General features: G+C 40.9%; 1 protein-coding gene and 1 pseudogene across 6 annotated transcripts in view; both read left to right on the top strand.

Moving 5' to 3' along the window:
• Positions 1–20,070, top strand: part of App (amyloid beta precursor protein) — a 260,558-nt gene that overhangs the window by 48,419 nt on the left and 192,069 nt on the right. For all 6 annotated transcript variants that reach the window (XM_004627702.2, XM_004627701.2, XM_004627699.2 and 3 more), the window contains exon 2: positions 8,501–8,668. In XM_004627702.2, coding sequence (XP_004627759.1) covers positions 8,501–8,668 — 168 coding nt within the window. The remainder of the gene's footprint in view (positions 1–8,500; positions 8,669–20,070) is intronic.
• Positions 10,344–15,380, top strand: LOC105741696 (annotated as a pseudogene).

Here is a 20,070-nt window from a genome sequence, read left to right as displayed (position 1 = left end):
ATATACATTGACAATTACAATGTATCAAGATTTCAACTTTTAAAGATTCCTTTGGCATTTAAGGACTAATTTCAGAGACAGTTTTGTGTTTTATATGCATTTCAGGGAGATTTTGTTTTTATTAGTTGTACAGACTAGTGGGCTTCCTGTTGGCATACTTGTACGTACATATGACATGTGATTGTGATGTTGATGGTGTCCCTCCATCACCCCTTCTCTCATCCTCCCTCCTCCATGCCCTTTTGTTAATCCTCTCTCTTTTACTTTCATGTCACTGTCCTCCCCACCCCCTAGCTCAGGGGCACTTTCTTAAAGAGAAAGCTATCGAAGTTAATTAAATGTCAACATCTAGTGGCTTAAATTTTTAAGATTAAGTATTTAAGCTATTTGTTTCTCATTTTTTCTTGCTCTAAAAATAAGTTTTTAGAAAGCTAATAACAAAAGCCTGCAAAATAGTACTGCCGCAGACAGAAAATGGTTTGGAAATAATCTTTCAAGATGGAAAGAAGAAACAAACAAACTTGAGAACCAATACCAGGAAGGAATGCCAACATTCCTTATATTAGGAAAAAGGCAAACATGAGCTTTAGAGTTGTAGCCTTAGACTCCTAGGTAAGTTTGGAGCTTTTGAGATTTTCTAAGGAAATGTGGAAGTAAAACTCACCTTGGTTTTTCTGACAGTCATACGAGATAAGGAAGAAAAGACTAAGTAGATACCTTGATTTTTTTTTTTTTAAACTCATGTCCTTATTACAAGAGCAAGGGAGACTATGAAGATCTTAATACTGTATATATTTTTTTTCATGACAATATGAAGCATGTCAGTAAAACTTCAAAGATTGTATTAAAGAGATGAACTATTTCTATATCAAAATAAGTTTGAACAGAACTGAACTGACCACTGTCTTTTACCAGATTAGAAGCATGACAGTAGAGATAATTACACATGGTGCAGTGTATTTATAATTGTATACGTGTGTGCATGGAGGTGAACTATAGATTTATTTTATTGGACTAAATAAACTTCATTGGATTATAGGTAACTTCAAAGGTAATAGCTTGGTTGCCCTACATAAGTATTTATTTTTAAAAATTCTAGTACTATATCAATTCCTATCAGTTTAAGCAGCGAATGCCACACTTTCCTGGTGCTGCCTGGAATGTATAATTTGAACTTTGGTTATTAATTTTCTGGGTATTGAATAACAAAGGTTGAAAGAACTCTTGGTCTCCTACTGGGCACTAGCAGCAGCCATGCTTTACCAGGCTTGTTTTGAGTAGTAGGAATTTGGGGTCAAGTGGAGAACAGTTATCTTTTGAGCAGAAAGAACAGCTTGGTATCAACAGAGGCCATGAATAACATCAAGGAGCCTTAACTTGTAATTGGAAGCCACGTCAACAGTGCCCCCAAAAGAATGTTGTTTCCACGGGTGAAAAATATGGAGATTAGTACTTTGAAAGGGGCTTTTTCTTTCTCTACTCACATTTGTGACAAATCATTTTTAGGCTGAAACTCAACTCTGAAATAATTATGTAGCAAACTGTAGTGTGAATAGACGTGTCAGTTCTTCACAGGGCAAGGGAAAGTGCAGCCCCGTAGTGTTGAGGAAGTCACATTTCATTTTTCTGTGTGTTTTGACTGGCTTCTCTGTTCTTTCTCACCACAAATACACATGTGCGCGTGCACACACACACACACACACACACACACAGAGTTTTGAAAAACAGAAGTTTTCCATCTTGAGTTCCACAGAGCTCTTGAGGGAGTAGGTCTGACCCCTCCTCAGCTACTGAAATTTTGTGGCTCTGGACAAATTCTTAACCTGATCCTTTTCCTCCTTAGTGTTGGCATGAGTGACTTACAGATTCTTCCACATCTGTGATTCTAATTTTTCAGTTCTCTCTCTCTTTTTTTTCTTTTTCTTTTTTTTTTCTCAGTTCTCTGTTACCCACAAAATGAACAACCACAAGTGTTCTCTGCTGAAGGTTTTTTCTTGTCTTTAATTAAAGAAAATCCTTACAGTTATCTTTTCTTTTGGATAATGAAAATTTGCTTATGATGTACTTATTACTCCCTGGAAACACGTTCACTCTCAAAATTTCAAGATTAGGTTTATAGGAAGCAGTTTTTTACATTTGAAAATGGAAATTTTAAATGTTTTCATACTGAAATTAAAAACAATGTGGTCTATACATTTTTCTGGGATATAATTGAACTATCCTCAGGTTATGGAAAAACTATATCCATATGAGAGAATTGCAGCTGGGTAGAAGTAGGGACACTGTCCTGTGCTTAAAAAAAGATTTTACAAGAATATCCCACCCAAAGAAAAGAAGTACCACTCACTTCGCCACCGAGGGCCAACTATTTGGGCCAGTGCCGAGTCTCTTCACTTACCGAAACCAGATGGTTTTCATTAGCCAGAAACCTTGGCATTACATAAATCCATAGACGCAGCTGAGCTATGGATCTGTGCCCCTCCTAGCCCAACAGGACTTTCAGCCAGGGAAACAGAGCCCTCCTTATTCCTTCCCCCTTGTCCTTGGACCAAGGGGAGGAATGCTGCCAAGCCTGCTTCATAAGGAATTTTGATCTTCTTGATGATAATAAAGAGAGAAACTCCTGGAGAAAAGGAGCACCCAGTCGTAGGGCAGAGGGAGACCTTGCTCGGGAAGCAGGCTTTGCATGTGATTGGTTGTAGCCACACGTTTCCAGCTCGCCCCTGCAGATCATATCCAGGCTTGGGCTGTAGTTCACATTTGTTTAGTTTAGCTTCCCCTTAACCCTCGCTCAGAGCCATGTTTCTAGTTAAATTGCTTCTTTGGAAAGCCCATTTCATTTCAGTACTCTAGGTATTGTGGCTTGGATTTTTTTTTTTTTTTTTCCAGTAGCAAATGTTTGTTTAAAAAAGATTTGGAATATTTTTAAATGTAATATTTATGTTGCTACCATCCAGAACCTTCTGTAAACAGCGTCTCACATTTGAGGCTGTGTATGAACACTCCATTGTTGCAGTTGGTGATTTTGTTCATTGTCCTTGAACACAGTTTTCCCATGGGAAAACATCTCCAGTGTCATGATGTCACTAGGAAGTGGCAAAAGTTACAAGAATTAAAAAAAAAAAAAAAATTGCAAGAATTACCTTTCTTTTTTTTCCCATAATTTTATTGAGAAATAAATAGCAATGAGACAGTTTCAAACCAAATTGGTAGGAAGGACAGTTCCAATAATTAACACATTGTATACTCTCTTCCTAGTGGTTATTTGCTGTACAAGATGCAGACATGATATCCTATTTACAAACACTATTAGAACAAATCCCTCTATTCATTAAGAGAATGTAACTATATATCTATCCTAACCATTTTGAATATACAGATATAAAAAGGACATTCATCTGTATCCCCTTTTTTGTTTAGTTCCGTCATTTGAATATTATAGGTGTGTTAACTCAGCAAAATATTCTAGAAGAGTCCAGTAGTCCATAATAGTATTGGGTCTTCCTCTTGACTGGCAATGTTAGAAATTGTTGACCTGAGTCCCCTACAGCTCAACATAACAGCATGGCTTTACTTCTTAGGCGTCATTTTTATACTTTTCTGCTGGTTGGTTAACCAGAAGAATTACCTTTGTACGTGATCTCCCACAAACGCATAGAACACAAGTGACCATTTACACACCAGCTTGAATGTTTTAGGTCATCTTACTTAAGATCTCTATAAAGTAATTTGAATTCCCTTAGATGATTAAAAGCCAGCAGTTAATTTAAGCACTTATGTTTCTCTTCTAAAGATTTCTTTATTATTAAGGGCATATTTTAAAATTTGGAGTAATTACTATTGGGTGACTTAGAAAGCATGAGGTTTTACTCACAACAAATATTCTAGGACCCAAAGATTTTAATTTCATGAATGATTGTCTGCACGGATAGAACCTGAACAGGACCTTTCAGATGCTTCGTTCAGGAAAATAGGTTTGAGTAAACCCAGTCTACTCCACACCGAGGGCCTAGCCTGTTCTCCTGGGTGGCTGCGCTGCCAGAGGTGGCACTGCCCTTTTGTGTGTGCTGTTTGTGGCAAGCAGTCCTTATCTCTTAGGTGGGCTATTGGATGCAGATGAGTTGTTTGTAGTCTGTTAATTAACCTAGCCAAGGACATGCTGCTTAAAACACGGGATTCTTTGGAGGTGGACTTCATAAAGGATTGAAGGGTTCCGGTTCAGCGTGTTTCTCCAGGTTAGTTGCTCTGTCTGTCGTGAACACAGCTGTTGATTTGGAGCAGACTTTGCTTGAGGAAGGCGGTATTGTGATTTTTGTGATTTAAATATTTATCTGCACAGGGGCTTTTAAAGTGTCAGGTGTAACAAGATGTGTACATAAAGCAGATCTTATAATTTCAAATTCAGTAATTTATTATAATTACAGAGGAATCAAGGCTTAATCTATTAATCTATATCTGTTTTATGAAAATAGGGCATGTTAATTGTCAGAATTCTTCATATATTTATTCATTGAGTTAATATTAAATCTCACTTGGTGGAAAGCATACTGTATAGTCTCAGTTAACATGTTAAAATGAAATTATTACATAATCAACTTATTTGAAGGGTCATAAGCAGTTTATTTGTAGAGCTGCGAAAAAAGCTTGCCTTTTCATAATACACTTATACATATGTAGACAGATGCCATTGCAGTAGCTGTGAAGTCCGGGGGAAGCATAACTAGAGAAAATAAAGAAGGAAAGTAAGTAATCAAGATTTAAAGAGATTGAAGCAGCATGCATTTCATGAGCTCATTAGATAATGTGCCTCACTATTTTTGCCAAGGACTGTCCTGTTATCAGCACCAGAAATCTCTTACATGGTAAACTCTTCAGTCCACCAAAACCTGGGAAAGTTTGTCCTCTAATCATCAGGACAAGGACTTTGTCTTGCTTACTGTTTTGTCCTCCAAACTACATAATTGCCTGGTATTACTATTCTGTGATTGCCTATCTGCACCTAGGAATTGGAGAGTAAAGTCAGGAAGACTTCAAAGTAGTGGACAAAAACAAGCAGCAGTCTTATCCTTTGGAAAACTTTAGATGTGGAATTGAGGGATAGCGAATATTGAGTGGGGCCAGCGAGATAGCTCAGCGGACCAAATGCCTGCCTAGGCAAGCATAGGAACTGCAGTTCGATCCCTGGCACCACGCGCTGCCAGCCCTGTCCCCAGGGCGGGCTGATGGGGCATGCCTGTAATCTCAGAGCTGGCGAGGCTGAAAGCAGGAGGATCACAGCTGAAAGCAGGAGAATCACTACGAGTCCAAGCTGCATGGTGAGACCCTGCAACAACCAAATATATTAAAGAGATCTATTGCGAGATATCAAAACCAAGACGGTTCATTATGACAGAAGCTAAGGGAAGAGGACATAAAGTTCAGTAAAGAAGGTGAGAGGGGACAGGTACTAAGCAAAAGCCAGCATGGTTTCTCAGGCATCATATATAGCCTTTGAGAAGCAGCCTGCCATGAGCCCTGGCAGTGTGAACCAAGTTACTGTGCTCTAGAAGCAAGTGGGAACTTACTGACAGTGAGTGTGTAGATCACAAGGTGATTTAAAATTTATAGTCAGTGACAAAAATAGAGGGTGATTGCTCTAGAACATAGTTTCAACATTCCATGGCCCCATGTGTCAGTTTGGTCTACTGACTTTTTTGTAAATAAAACTTTATTTGAAAAAAGCCACAGCCATTTTTTGCATACTGCCTAAGGCTGTTTCTCAGCTACCACAGGACTATGCATTCACAAAAGAGATGGTGTGGTTGACAAAACCTAAGATATTGTCTGGTCCTTTACCAAAAGTTTGCTGACCCTTTGCTCTCTCTCACAAATAGGATGGGAGGAATTTTGTTGTTTGTTGTTTGGCTTTCAGTAGTGGAGAGTAGGGATTATTTGTAGTTGTAATAAAGTGAGAAAAGGGGAGTGACTGGGTATCTCATTAGTAAGTAGTTTGGAATGTATTCTATCTTCTGGTCAACACAGATGCCCTTGATTCTGTTTGCCTCTTCAGACAACACTGACCATTTCTTTCCTGTCTTCATGGTAGCCAGGCCTTAAGGCCTCCTATGACCCTCCCATGGTAGTATTCACAACCTTGGGTGGTTCCCTCCCTTATCTGTGCAACAAGTAGGATGAGAGGATGAAATGTGACTCTCAAAGCAAGGTCACAAAGGGTGTCCTGGTACCTCAGTGCTCTTAGGGCTCAGCTGCTGTGAGGGAAGTCAGCTGCCATGTTGTATGGTCACTCAATATCCTTGTGAAGAGTCCCAAGTGGTGAGGAACTAAGTGTGTAACACAAGGCGTCCGCAGGTGTCTGATGGATTACTGTGTGGCTTTTCTTTAACTTTCTTCCCATGTTATTATGTTTATTCAATAAAATTGGCAAAATTTATAATGTGGGTTTAAGGTGAACACATTGAATTTCATTTTAATCCAACAGGAGAGCTATGAAGTTTAAATTAGTACAACATTCTGGATAGGCTGCTTCTTAGCATTTTGTGGAGCTGAGGAAGTTGTAGGAGGTGGCAGTGGGCTGGAGGCTGAAGTGGAGAGGTTCCAGCAGTTCTGTAGATGGCTGCCTTTGCGGTCTTAGCTACTGTTTGAAGTGAATGACTTAAACATCTGACAGTGTACAAGTAGAAATTTGTGAAAGATAGAAACAGCTTCCTGAAAATATGATTTTGCCAGCCACTGTTTCACCCATGACTAGTTTCTGTGCAAGACCTCTTTATTTTTTGGTTCTAAAAAGGATATAAATCCTCTGTTGTGATTGGATAGAATACATATCGAGATGATTTGAAAGGGCACATGTTTGATCTATCTTACATTTCTGTGGTAAGACATGTAAGGAAGAATGACATTTCTTTAACTGAAGTTTCTCCATGCAATTTAATGTTGGTTTCTTTTTCCTCGTAATGCTTCTTGGGAATGGTTCAAGTCACTGTGGACTCACCGAGGACATGACTGCTTGAAGGCTGCTGTTGGAAATTAGCTCTTCAGGGCATGAAGGCCTCATGTTTCCTTAGTAACTGGATTTAACAGGGAAGAACTAGGCTGAATGCCTTTTTTTTTTTTTTTTTTTTTTTTTTTTTGTATTTTAGGACAGGGTCTACAGGGTCTCACTGTGTAGATCGGATTCATAGTGATTCTCCTGTTTACAGCCTCCCAAGTGCTGGGATTACAGGCATGTGCCACTACACCCAGTGTCATTTGCCATCGCCATCTCAGCACACCACAGGGGTGGGGCCGGAACAACAGGCCCCTGTGTCTGCCTAAGCAGGCACTTTAATCTGCTGAGCTATTTGAATTTTTTTTCTTCTGTATTTAGGACAGGGTGTACAGGGTCTCACAAAGTAGATCAGACTCATAGTGGTTCTCTTGTTTAGAGCCTCCCAAGTGCTGGGATTACAGCCGCGTACTACCACACCTAGTCTCAATTCCTGGCTCAGCATGCCCCAGGGGCAGGACAGGCATGGCACGCAGGGGCTCGAACCCTTTCTGCTGCACTCTGCCTAAGCAGGCACTTTAGTCTGCTGAGCTATCAGGCCAGCCTGAATGTGTCTTTTGAATCCTTGGTGTCAAGTAGCTCTTTTACTCCTGTTGATTTATTTTTCTATTCCCTTAAGCCTCCTAAATAAGGTAAAACACATTTCAGAACTTTCTCTTTTCCTTTCTAAAATATTTATCTACAAGTAATACCTGCACACAGAAGGGATTATGCGTACAGAAGGCACCATGTCCAATTTTGGTGAAGCAGGATCTTGCCTGCTGGGGTCGAGACGCAGCAGGCTCTGAATGAGACATTGCTGGCTTTTCCTGGTGTGGTGCGGACAGGAGACGCCGGCACCCTTAACACAAGAGCTGAGGCAGTAAATCAGAGAATGTTCTGGAAGTGTTCTCTATTCAGTTACTCTTGTGGAAGGTAAATTCTGCAGTGAATTTTTATGTCCTCAAAGCAGAGTGCAGCCTCGCCAGCTAGGCGGGCACACCAGGGACACCTCGCTGTCAGCGTTGCGAGCTGGCACACTGCTGCCTGCCCACCTGATCATCAGGCAGGGACTGGCGCTGCACTCTGTGGGGTCTGCTGGTGGTTATGTAGAGCGTGGATTCATGATTATATTTACTTCTGAAAAAACATCTTAGTTTCTGGTGAGAGCCTTTCAAAAGCAGGTTTTGCAGAATCTTCTGTGGCAAGATGTGACACCCTTTCATTGAATAAATTCCTCTCGGCGTTCTTATTTGCTTCCTCTATTTCAGTGTAAAAGAAAACAGCATATGAAAAATGGCCTGTAGCATATAATAAGTGACAGGAAAGCTGAAGCTAATAGTTAAAAATTATATGTTAGTATATGTGTATAGCAGGATAGAACTTTTTGATGCTGTCATTCAAATTCCTTGCTCCCTCCCAGTTGCGTGGAGCTCTGGTTCTCCAACTAACTGAAACCTCTTTGTCTATCCTCAGGTGCCCACGGACGGCAATGCTGGCCTACTGGCAGAACCGCAGATCGCCATGTTCTGTGGCAAGCTGAACATGCACATGAACGTGCAGAATGGGAAGTGGGAGCCAGACCCCTCGGGAACCAAAACCTGCATCGGCAGCAAGGAAGGCATCCTGCAGTACTGCCAGGAGGTGAGTACCGTCCGGCTGCTCCCTGCCTCTATTCGGATCACATGCATTCACTTCTCAAAAATTTTAACTCCTAATATTTTGCATTTGTTTTTCATCTCTTACAGTAAAAATCTAAGCCTCTGATGATTCAACATAGCATGAATTTCTTTATTTTACTTTACAATTCATATAAATTTTTTTTTTCTTCCTCAAATGCCTTCAGGGCACTTTTGGCCAGCGGGAGAGTTGTGAGGTTCGAACTCCAGGAACCTGAGGCTGACAGCTTTGTGGAAGCAGCCACTTAAAGGACTGAGCTAGGGCCAGGCCCCCATATAATTTTTTTTTTAATGTGTTTGGTTGTCACAGGGTCTCACTACACAGCTCCCTCCCTCACAGTGATCCTCCTATTTACAGCCTCCCCAGTGACAGGCACGCACCTGTCACAGGCATGCACCGCCACCCGGTCTCAGTGGCTCGCTCAGCCCGCCCTGGGGCTGGGGCTGGCATGGCGTGGGGTGCTGGGATGGAACCTTGGTGTCTATGCTTGCCTAAGCTTGCCTAAGCAGGCACTTTGGTTCTCTGAGCTATCTTGCCAGCTCCCTATGTAGATGTTCTTAAAAGTTATGATGTCTTATGACCATCACAAAGCCGAGAAAAATTAAAATATTATAGCCGTTCTTTGAAGAATGTGTGTCACGGTGGCTGCCCAGTCACGATGTTAGGGTTAGAAGTGCTGGAGTTAATTCTTTTTGTTAGCATTTTGATGTACTCAGTTCCTTTCTGTTTTTATTCCGTTTTTGTTTTCTCATACTGTGATTCATCCTTGTCAGGTAAGAGAATACATGTTGAGTCTTCCTTATCTGAAATTCTGAAAGTGTTTTGAATTTTATGGAGTTCTCCGTATTTGCAAATTCATAGTGTACTATCTTAGTGATGAGACCTAAATCTAACAATGAAATTAATTTGTTTTATATATACCTGATATACATAGAACTAGGGAAAAGTTATTCTATACAATGCTTTTGGTGTCCTTGATTTTGATTTTGGTCTCATAAGATTGGATGCAGAATTTTCTGCTCGTAGCATCCTGACAGTGGCCAAAAATTGAGAATTTGGAACATTTAAGGTTGCAGAATTTTTGGATTAGGAAGGTGCAACCCGTTTTTCTTATACATAAAACAGCTTATAAGAAGCACTATTCTACTCTGCTTTTTTTACTTTTATATCCTAGAAATTACACCCTTCCAATGCGTGGCTGTCTTTATTCCTTATGTAATTCTTCTCAGCGTTTTCACTGTTAGTGTATAGGCTGCTCCTTTCTTTTTAATTCAGTTGGAAATAGTGTCCCAGGTATTTTTATCCTGTACTTCCTGACAATTATCTGTTCTAGGACGTGTGGCTATTTGTGTTTTGAGAACATTTAAAGGAATGTCCTTTATCTCAACAAAGCAAAATTATTTATACTCTGTAAATACCAGATAACTTGCCAGCATTCTCTTTCTTGTACTCCTTTATGTACTAGAAAATTTCCCGTAGTCTCTTGGATGCAGAATGAATGTTTAATTAACCCAATTTTTGAAACATTTTGTATTTTTGTTAGAAATTAAAATTATCAAAATACTTGATTTTTAGTAGTACTCTGTTTAAGAAAGTATAATTTGTAGTTATTAACTCTTGTTTTAAGAAACAAAGCAGCATGTTAGATACCAAGTAAGTTTTATTTGAACAGATGCTTCATATTTAAGTAGAAATTGCTAATATTTACATTTCTTTATATATTTTTAAAAATTATGTCGGCTTATTTACTAAATAGTGATGAACGGTAAATGCAGTTCAGTCCAGTTGTGACATGTGTGAAGTATGCATCTCAAAAATAATATATCCATGCTGTTTATGGAATTCTGGTAACCTTTTGTAGATAAGTTATGAATTTCGTAAATTGAAATCTGTCCATGCTTTTGTGCTTTTGCAACTTCCGTCTTTCTGGATGTACATAGCACTTACGAAGTTTTAGTGTCAAGCAAAATTTTAAAATTTTAATTTTTACTTGATATATTGTAATTGTTGGTGCATTGTACCATGGCTATACTACAATGTTGCAATGTTTAGGGATAATTGGCATATCTGTCACTTCTGATGTTTATCATTTGTTTGTGGGTTATTTAAAATTCTATTAGTTATTTTGAAATATTTAAATCATGTTTTTAGCCACAGCTATCGGGCTGTGCCGTCTAAGTTCTTCCCACCTAGCCGTACCCCCGTTCTCCTTAGCCATTCTTACCTGCTTCCCATAGCTTTCCAGATGTTGGGAACTATAACTTAGAGAATTTTTTAAAAGCCGGAATTTTAAAGTTTATGTATTTGGTACAAGGTCTCACTACACAGCTCTGACTTGTAGTGATCCTCCTGTTTCAGCCTCCTCAGCATTGGGATTATAGCTGGGCACCGCCACGCCCGGACTTGGTGGCCTGTTCAGAGTGGCGTGTGGTGCTAGGGTCCTAGTCCTTGCATTTGCCTAAGCAAGCGCTTGGTCTGCTGAGCTATCTCGCCATCCCTTGGGATTTAAATGTTTAGTGGCATTGACTGTACTGTCCTTTTCTGTTGAGTGGCTCTTTTGATGTATACCATAATAGCTTGCTCCTCAGTTTCCTTTAGTTTCAGTTATGAATAACCAGATTGTTGTTTGTTTTTGAGACAAAGTCTTGCTGTGTAGTTCAGGCTGACCTTGAACTGACAGTGTACCCCAGGCTGGCCTCCAACTTGTGCTCATTCTCTTGCCTCAGCCTCCTAGATGGTGAGATTGTGGGCATGTGCCAGCATGCTGGCCAAATAACCAGATGGTTTTGGATATTTGTGTGTTGGCCCTACGGATTACTCCTCTTGACCCTGAGAGCACCCTTCATTTCCTGCTGTACTTGGAGAGCCCACTAATGCCTAGGTGGCTTCACTTTCTCTTTTAGTCTGTGGTTTGTCCCAGAGTGAAGCCACTGAGTGGTTCTTGCCAGTTCCAGGCTTTGCCAAGTTTTTTGGTGGCCTTGGGTGAACTGGGGTCAAGGAGGAGTCTGTGGTGTGGGCGGCGAGCCCTTTAGCTCCCAGCTTCTCTTGTAGTGCTATATTATCCGTGCCTCTCTCTCCACCTATAATTAGCTGGATAAGTTAAGAAAAGGCCAAAATGTCAGGCCTTTGGAACCATTTTAATGAGTTTGGTCTGTAACAACAAGAAGTCGTTGCAGCTGTTTATTGATACTTTATAGAAAGGGAAAGGCGCGAGAACTGGACTTGTAAATTCACCCTGTTGCTATGTCATTGCCTCCCATTACGCCTCAGTTCCTTGTGCTCCCTGTTCCCTGTGCCTTCCCCATGGAGCAGCCACTGGCTACGTGTGGTCTTTGAGTCCCTGAGACATGGTCAGTCCACGTGGATGTGAGCCTAGCGGTCAGCCAAATACACCAAGATTTAGGGTGAATAGCAAAGTAAAAGACCACATTAATAAATGTTATGGCGATTATATGTGGAAACTATTATATATTGATATCTTATTAAATATACCATAAAGATACTAAATTACAACTGTATGTGATGAAAATTGATTTCTCCTGCTTCTTTTTTACTTTTTCATGTGGTCAACAGGATATTTAAAACTACCTAGGGGGTTGGCCCAGATTTCCACTGAACAGGGCCACTCCTCCCATGCCCAGGGCCCTCAGTGACTGGCATACGGGACCTCGGATGCTGCGTCTCAGCAAGTCAGAGGCTGTGTCCTAGCGCTTTCCTAGTGATGGGAGTTAAGGCTGTGGAGCTTTTTAAATATTTAAAAAATATTTTCATGACAGATTATGTCAGAGAACCAGGGGTTCCTCTTCCTACCTCAGACGTCTTTCTCTAGGTGCTGCATATGCACTGATGAAGGTACTGAGGAACTATTCTTTACAGGGGGAGGATTCATAATTTCAGCAGTATAAAAGCTGGGACTGCCAGCACAAAGGCTATGTCACCACCAGCTTGTCCTTCCAGGGCATTCACAAAGCATTAACTGTGTCAAGGGCGTAAATTCTTTTCACTGGCTCCCTGACACCTCTGGGAAAGAACCTGGGGGAGTTGCAACACAGCAGGAGAACAAAGGGAAAGAACACACTCATTGGAGGCCGAGAAACGCCCTGGAGACAAGATAAGGTCTAGAAGGCCTTGGGTCCTGAAAGGAGGAAAAGAATGAGTGTGCAAGGATGGTACTCTTTCCTCAAGTGGTTGAAATGTCAATTTTGACAAAATAAAATTATGTGCCTCATGCACAATGACCCACACATCAAAGATTTTATTGAGTTTTCTGATTAAGTAGGAACATATCAGATGTTAAAAACTGGCCCAGTTTGCCTTGGAGAGATTTAAATTCTTTTGTTAGCACATTCCATTTGCATGACTATGCATAGGATCATGTGGAATTATCCTGAATAATATCTTGAAGTGGTTTCTATCAGACAGGAACACTGTCAGATCCACCTGTTTATACTTGCAGGGTTGTAGAATATCCTGCTCACTCACAAATCATAGCACAGCCTGTAGAACCAGATACACTTAGCCCACCCTTGGCAACTGAAAGACCCTACCGGCCTCTCATTGTTGGCACACTTGCTTTATTCCCTCTAGGATTCTTTTTTTTTTGGAGACAGGGTCTCACTATAGAGCTTGGGCTGGCCTTGTGCCCTCTGCTCAGTTTTGTAGCCCCAGGCTGGTCTCTTGAACTCAATGACCTCTTGTCTCAATCTCCTGAGTGCTGGGGTTGCAGGTTGCGCCACTGCGCCCAGTTCCAAGGCTGGCACCACACGCCCCGGGGTCTGGGGCTGGCATGTTATGCAGTACAGGGGATCAAACTTAGGACCTTACACTTGCAAGGTAGGTGTTCGTGCCTCTGAGCTATCTCCCCAGCCCCACTCTAAGATTTTTTTTGCCTGTTCTTTTTCATGCTGTTTTGAGACAGCGAATGTCTGTAATCCCAGTAACTGAAGAGGCTGAGGCAAGACTATTACAAGTTCAAGGCCAGACTGGATAACTTAATGAGACCTTGTCAAAAAACAACAACAACAAAAGGGCCAGGGATATAACTCAGAGACCAAACGTGTGTCTAAGAGCATGCACAAGGCCCTGAGCACATTCTTCAATACCACAAAAATAAAAAGGTTATTGTTGATATTAGGGATAACAGTTTTAGACTTTTTTTTTTTTTTTCTTTTTTCGTGGTACCGGTGATTGAACTCAGGACCCTGCACTTTCCAGGCAAGCACTTATTCTACTGAACTGTCTCCCTGGCCTGGGATAACAGTTTTAATGGGAAGAAGTAAGATTTGCCTCAAGATTGACATGAATAAATGGTGAAAGGCACTACTGAATTTTTCAGCCAAAATCTAGAAGAAAAGAGATTGAGGGGGAAAAAAATCAAGGCAAGGTCTTTATCTTAGTGTTTTTCTCTGTTTTAAATGAGAGGAACTAAATCTAATGGAAGCTTAAGCAAAACTACTGGACAGGTAGCTATCCATCATGAAGTACTAAGATGAGATTCCATTAAGAACCAGGGAGAAATGAGGTCCAGTAAGTGACTGACAGTCATATAAAGGGCAAGGAAAATTTTCAAGAAAAGAAAATAGGGATATGATAATGGTGACTTAATTGGAGAATTTTCTATTGTCTGGTGACAAAATCCACTGAACAACTTGCATGTATGGAGACTATTTTCTCTCAACAGTGGGAAGAATCCTGGGTGAGAGGAGCTTACAAAATTTAAACATAAAAATGTACACAAAGAAACTAGGTCCTTAGGTCTGGACCTGAGATTCAGTCTTGCCTAGAGTGAACCTAGGAAGGTCTCTTGTTTTCTGCTTATGTCTCTTCCTCTGAGTTCACTCTGTCCTAGTGCACAAGGCTAGTGCAATTTCACCACATGGGTGCATGGATTGTGTGATGGCCCATGCAGTGTGGGAGTGGTTACTACTGGAAAAGCTATCAAGAAAGTCAACTTTCTGGTTTCCTCAGCACCTTTCTGGTTTCCTCAGTACCTTTCCTGCTTCCTCAGTGCAAGGAATCATGAGCAGGTCTCCTGCGACACTTTGTATGAGGCAGTGCACGAGCTCCTGCCCAGGTCTCATGAGGAACCAGCGCAAGTGCTGCAAGTTTTTACAGACTGTGGAGCTGCAGATCAGCTTAAAGAACTATGACCCTGAGAAGGACAAACACTTCTCAAGCACCATCAGGCTGAAGTCCATGCCCCGCCCCAAGTTCTTCATGTTCATCCTGGGTGACCAGCAGCACTGTGACAAGGCCAAGGCCATGGACATCCCCCACGTAGACACTGAGGCGCTGAAGAAGCTCAACAAGAATAAGAAGCTGGTTAAAAAGCTGGCTGAGAAGTATGATGCCTTTCTGGCCTTGGAGTTCCTGATCAAGCAGATCCCACGGATCCTGGGACCCGGCCTCAATAAGGCTGGCAAGTTCCCTTCCCTGCTGACCTACAACGAAAACATGGTGGCCAAAGTTGAAGAAGTGAAGTCCACAATCAAGTTCCAGATGAAGAAGTTCCTGTGTCTGGCTGTGGCTGTTGGTCAGGTGAAGATGACATGACGAGCTTGTGTACAGCATCCATCTGGCCATTAGCTTCCTGGTGTCACTGCCCAAGAAGAACTGGCAGAATGTCTGGGCCCTGAGCATCAAGAGCACCATGGGCAAGCTCCAGCGCCTGTATTAGGGCACATCCTAATAAACGTCAATGCCACCAAAAAAAAAGAAAGAAAGAAAAATACAAAAAGGTCAGAAGGCAAAAACCAGTTGGCAGGCACTATGGATTGGGAAGAGAAGAAAGAGTTTTATAGGTTCGAGAGCTATGGATGGGGGAATTCAGACTGCGTCATGACTTGAACCGATTTTGGGTGGAGTAGGATGGTGATGTGAGACATGGTCACTGAGGACTTTCAATCTGTGTCACATTTTTCATCCAGTGGTGCATCTGGAACAGTCTAGAACATTTCTTAGTGATATTTTGGAGACTTGCTGCCACTTCTCATACTGTAGCTACTGTGGTATTTTTTTTTTATAATAATTAGAAATAATGAGTGGTTTTCTTTGTGAGTTTGAATTTTTTATATGTTTTCAGGCAACATTTATTTTGCCTTTATTCTTTCTCTAATGCCATGCTTTTGTTTTGGGCAGTGTTGATTGATTCATTGATAGACATGACAAAAATAATACTCTTTTAATGTTTCTGCCTCCTTTTTATAGGGTTTTAAGTTACATTAATTTTGTATTTTCAGAGTTAAAATTTGTCTTCCTTTTCTCTCATTGCTGAGACAGAATACCTGACACCAGAAGTTGAAAGGAGAAAGGACCATTTAACTCACAGTTCCTAGAGTTTTCAGTCCATAATGGGCTGGCAACAAGGCTGGGCGGCTTGGCAGAGGACAGCAATTCATGGTGTCCTGAAGGTAGCATACCAACAAGAGACCTTACCAGTGTCTTTCTGCCCTTTTCATACTGTGTCCAGGTGGCCAGGATTAGGGCAGTGGGAATGATTTAATCATCTCCACCCTTCATCCTAGCATTGCGCCATGAATGCACCACACACTCTCGATACAGCCACCTCTGAAAAAGCCCCCTATGACTGCGTGAGGCTCTGGTGGGGCAACTAGACACAAGCCATATGCAATCTTACCATCCATTCTCTTGTCATTATCATATTCCCACAAAGATTGTGTCCTCAACTGAATTCATTGTTGATAGTCAATTCTTTCTCCCAAGTATCTCAGTTTTTACTTCTTTCTGATGCGTCTGTTGGGTTGTTGTTACTTTTTTCTTCATTATTTAGTACCAGAAGTTGTATTGAACAGTTGGTTTTGGTGTAGAATTCCAGGTTGGTGTTTTTATTGAAGATGTTTTTCCACTGTCATCTCTCACTATGTACATTCTTTATTCTGAAATATGCAGGTAGCATTACTTTCAGTTACCATTTAGAGGGCAATCCATTTAATGACTTTGCTTTCTCTTCATAGAGTTGGTTTTTTTCTGTATGTGCTCATTCTGTCCCTCTCATGACCAAAATGCAGATATTTTTGAGGCAACTGACGGAGTCAGAGAGAGGCTGTCAGCCGTCTGATGTCTGACATCTCAGTGCAGAAGAGCATCAGCAGGACTGATGACTCTGACCTCATTTTAACCTCCCGCTACCCATTTGAACTCACCCGTTAAGCTTTGTGCTTTCCAAAGGATGGCTTTACTTTATGTCTGTTGGTGCTTAGCAAGGCATGATGTGTTAAATATTAATACTTGGAAAATAAATTTTCAAGCTCCCTGCATCTGTACCTCCTGCTGCTTGGTGTTGATATTATTATTAATAGTGTGATTTTTTTGCCAGTGTGATTGCTTTGGTCCTATCCTTGGACAAGGACAAGATTTAGTAAAAAAAAATGTGAGAATTGAGCCCTTCACTTTTGCTTCTCATTATAAACACTTATCAAGTGTGAGTGAGATGACAGGTGGAAAACTTAAGGTTTGAATTGTGTACTTGGGGCTAGAGTGTGACCCAGTGGTCTGTATATGAGAGGCTCCGGCTTTTATTCCCTTACCAGCAAAACAAAAGAGCATATTTGTTTATCTGTATATTTTATCGCAAATTCTTCAAATTCATTATGCTCCTTTATTCCCTCCTCTTTCCCTCTTACACTAGTTTTTCTTTGGGTCCAGTCATTGTTCACTTGTCCCCCGCCCCCTTTGCATTTTTCTTTTTACGTTTTATTATTACCATTGAGGTAATAATTTATTTTATTTATTTCATCATTAAGTGTATATATTCAGTACTGTTAAAGAACTGAATTTTCCCACATGTCTAAAGTTTATATGTTGAAACTCACCCCCCTTGTGGATGCTATCTGGAGGTTGAGATTACTGATGTTGATCACGTCCTAAGGATGGGATGATCTTGATAGCCCTAGTTAATCCTTGTAGGCAGACACCAAGAGCCTGTTCTCTTAAAAAGGGCCATGTGAGGATACATCCATAAGACAGAAGTGACCCCTTATCAGAGCTCCTACTTTGGCTACTTTTTTTGTGAGTGTGTGTGGTATCTGGGCTTGAACTCAGGACCTTGTGCTTGCCAGGCAGGCGCTTAAACCGGTGAGCTATCTCCCCATCCTGACTTGTGCTACTTTGACTGTGGACTTCTAACTTCTAGAACTACAACAAAATACATTTCTGTTTCAGCAGCCAGGCTTGTGGTATTTTGTTATAGCACCCTGGGCTGATCCAAACAAGGACCCCCTCTGGCTTCTGCTGAGAGTGGATGTCTCTAGGGAGCAAGCCTTGTGGAGCATTTTATCTGACCCTGAGTGTGTGAGTCATCATTTGCCAAGTGCCTGTGGGTAGCTGGTTGAGGACACAGATCAGAATACCACAGACAGGGGCTCTGCGTCCATTTCTACACAGAGGAAGCAGGCTGTGAACTGGAGCCTTTGGCTTCCTTTTGCCAAGATCACATCTTTCCTTACATAGAAAGAATTCTAGAAAATTTTAAGATTTTCAAGGATGTTGACCCATACTGCACATTTATGCTCAATTAAGATGCAAATGGCAAAAAAAAAGGATGCAAATAGCATGATAGCCCGAAAGCTTGACAAAGATGTAATAGGGCTTTAAATATTGAGTTCTCGTGTTCTAACTAAGCATTAGGTATGCTTCCTCCACGCTTGAAGGAGCATGAAGGAACTAAGTCCTTAGATTGATTATTATGCATATTTTTGAAGCTACTGTTTTAGGGTACTTTGTATACAATAATACATGATATAACAGACCCTCAATTGTTACTTCTATGGCTCTTTGATAAGAAAAATAAAAAGGTCTTTTCTCTGTTCTGTACCAGAGGCAAAAAGCACTACATCATGGAAACCACTTGGATATAACTTCATAAATTATTCATAGTTCAATCAACAGCATAAAGTGCCCACTTGCCTTGATGAATTGTTATAGCACCCAAAGTTTGCCCAAGAAATAATCTAAATATAAATACTGTAAAACGAGGGTAATGTTCCTTCTGAAACATAAGCTAAAGCTTAGGAATGCAAATTAGAATTGTTAGATTTTATTGTAGTCTTCTTTTGGATGAAACAAGTTTTGGTTGTTTTTTTTTTTTTTTTTTTAATGTAGCTTTATTTATACCAAAACCTATGGCTTTGGGATGTGCAAAGCAAGAAGAAATTGTGTTTCAGTTTTACATCTCAAGAATCTTATCTTCCCAAATTGAATTCAGGTGAACTTAGTATTTATTGACTATCATCATGGAGAGAATTTTGTGTTGAGAGTTGCTGAGTAGGAAGACAACTTGACTGTTGAGGAGTTCATAAAATGTACAATAGAGTGTAATCCCAAGAATTTAGAAACTGAAAGCCTGAATGGTGCCGTAAAATAGGGATGTTGATTGTAGACCTGGGACCTGGGATCTCATTTGGGAGGCAGATGGGAGCCATGGGCAGTGTGCAGCGTGAGCGCTTGTGAGAAGACACAGTTCTTAGAGAAATGAGTTAGTCTCCTAGAGTGAGTTAGATTGGAGACAGAGGGCGATCTGGTGACAGAAGTGTGCAAGGCTGGAGATGTCATCCCTCCCATCCCTTGTCCCTTACATTCTGTGGCTGACTCGGGTGCCTTGAGCCCTGGCGATGACCACACTGCTGCTCCTTAACACCGGAGGCACTCAGGCAGGAGATGTAACAACCAAGTATTATCTAGAAAATGAGAAAATCGTGTGGTCCCAAAACCTCACGTCCTCCTCTGCTACTAACCCCAGCCCCCACCTGAAGAGCACCTTTTGCCAGAAGGCAAATCATGTAAAAAGGTAAAACAGCAAATGTGATCTTTTCATTCTAACTAACTTTAGAACATGGAGACAGTACTTTCTGGTAAAAGCTTTGGTAGGACATTCTCTTCTGATGTGTAGCCTCTAGCTTTTATAGGCTTCAAATGGAACCACAGATCATAAGCACCCTAACATCGTCCAGTAGCAATTTGCTGTTTGAAGGACCCAGACATTCATATTAAGTGAGGTAGTATTTGAATGGATGTATTGGGTTACTTATACATGGGAGTGAATATATGAATACATTAGGGCTCTGAGGTAGTAGTATAGTTAGATAGTTTATGTATACCATAGGGTTTAGGGTTGAAAAAGATGAAGTCAGATTTGGATACAAATCAGAAAATTAGCGTGAGGGTAGGAGAGAATGAGAATTTAGCCTAGATGTGAGCGCATCTGCTTTGTCTTCACATTTCTGTCCTGTCCTATTTGTTTTGGTGACAACCCCCCATCCACCCACACACACTCTCCATGCGTGTTGGAGCGAGAATGACTTGGCAATTAGACAGGATTCTTTTTTTTTTTTTTTTTTTTTTTCAAAGTT

Source organism: Octodon degus, unplaced genomic scaffold (assembly GCF_000260255.1).
Source record: "Octodon degus isolate 3935 unplaced genomic scaffold, OctDeg1.0 scaffold00020, whole genome shotgun sequence".
Taxonomy (NCBI): domain Eukaryota; kingdom Metazoa; phylum Chordata; class Mammalia; order Rodentia; family Octodontidae; genus Octodon; species Octodon degus.
Note: the sequence above shows the minus strand (reverse complement) of the source record. Positions and strands in the feature narration are given on the sequence as shown.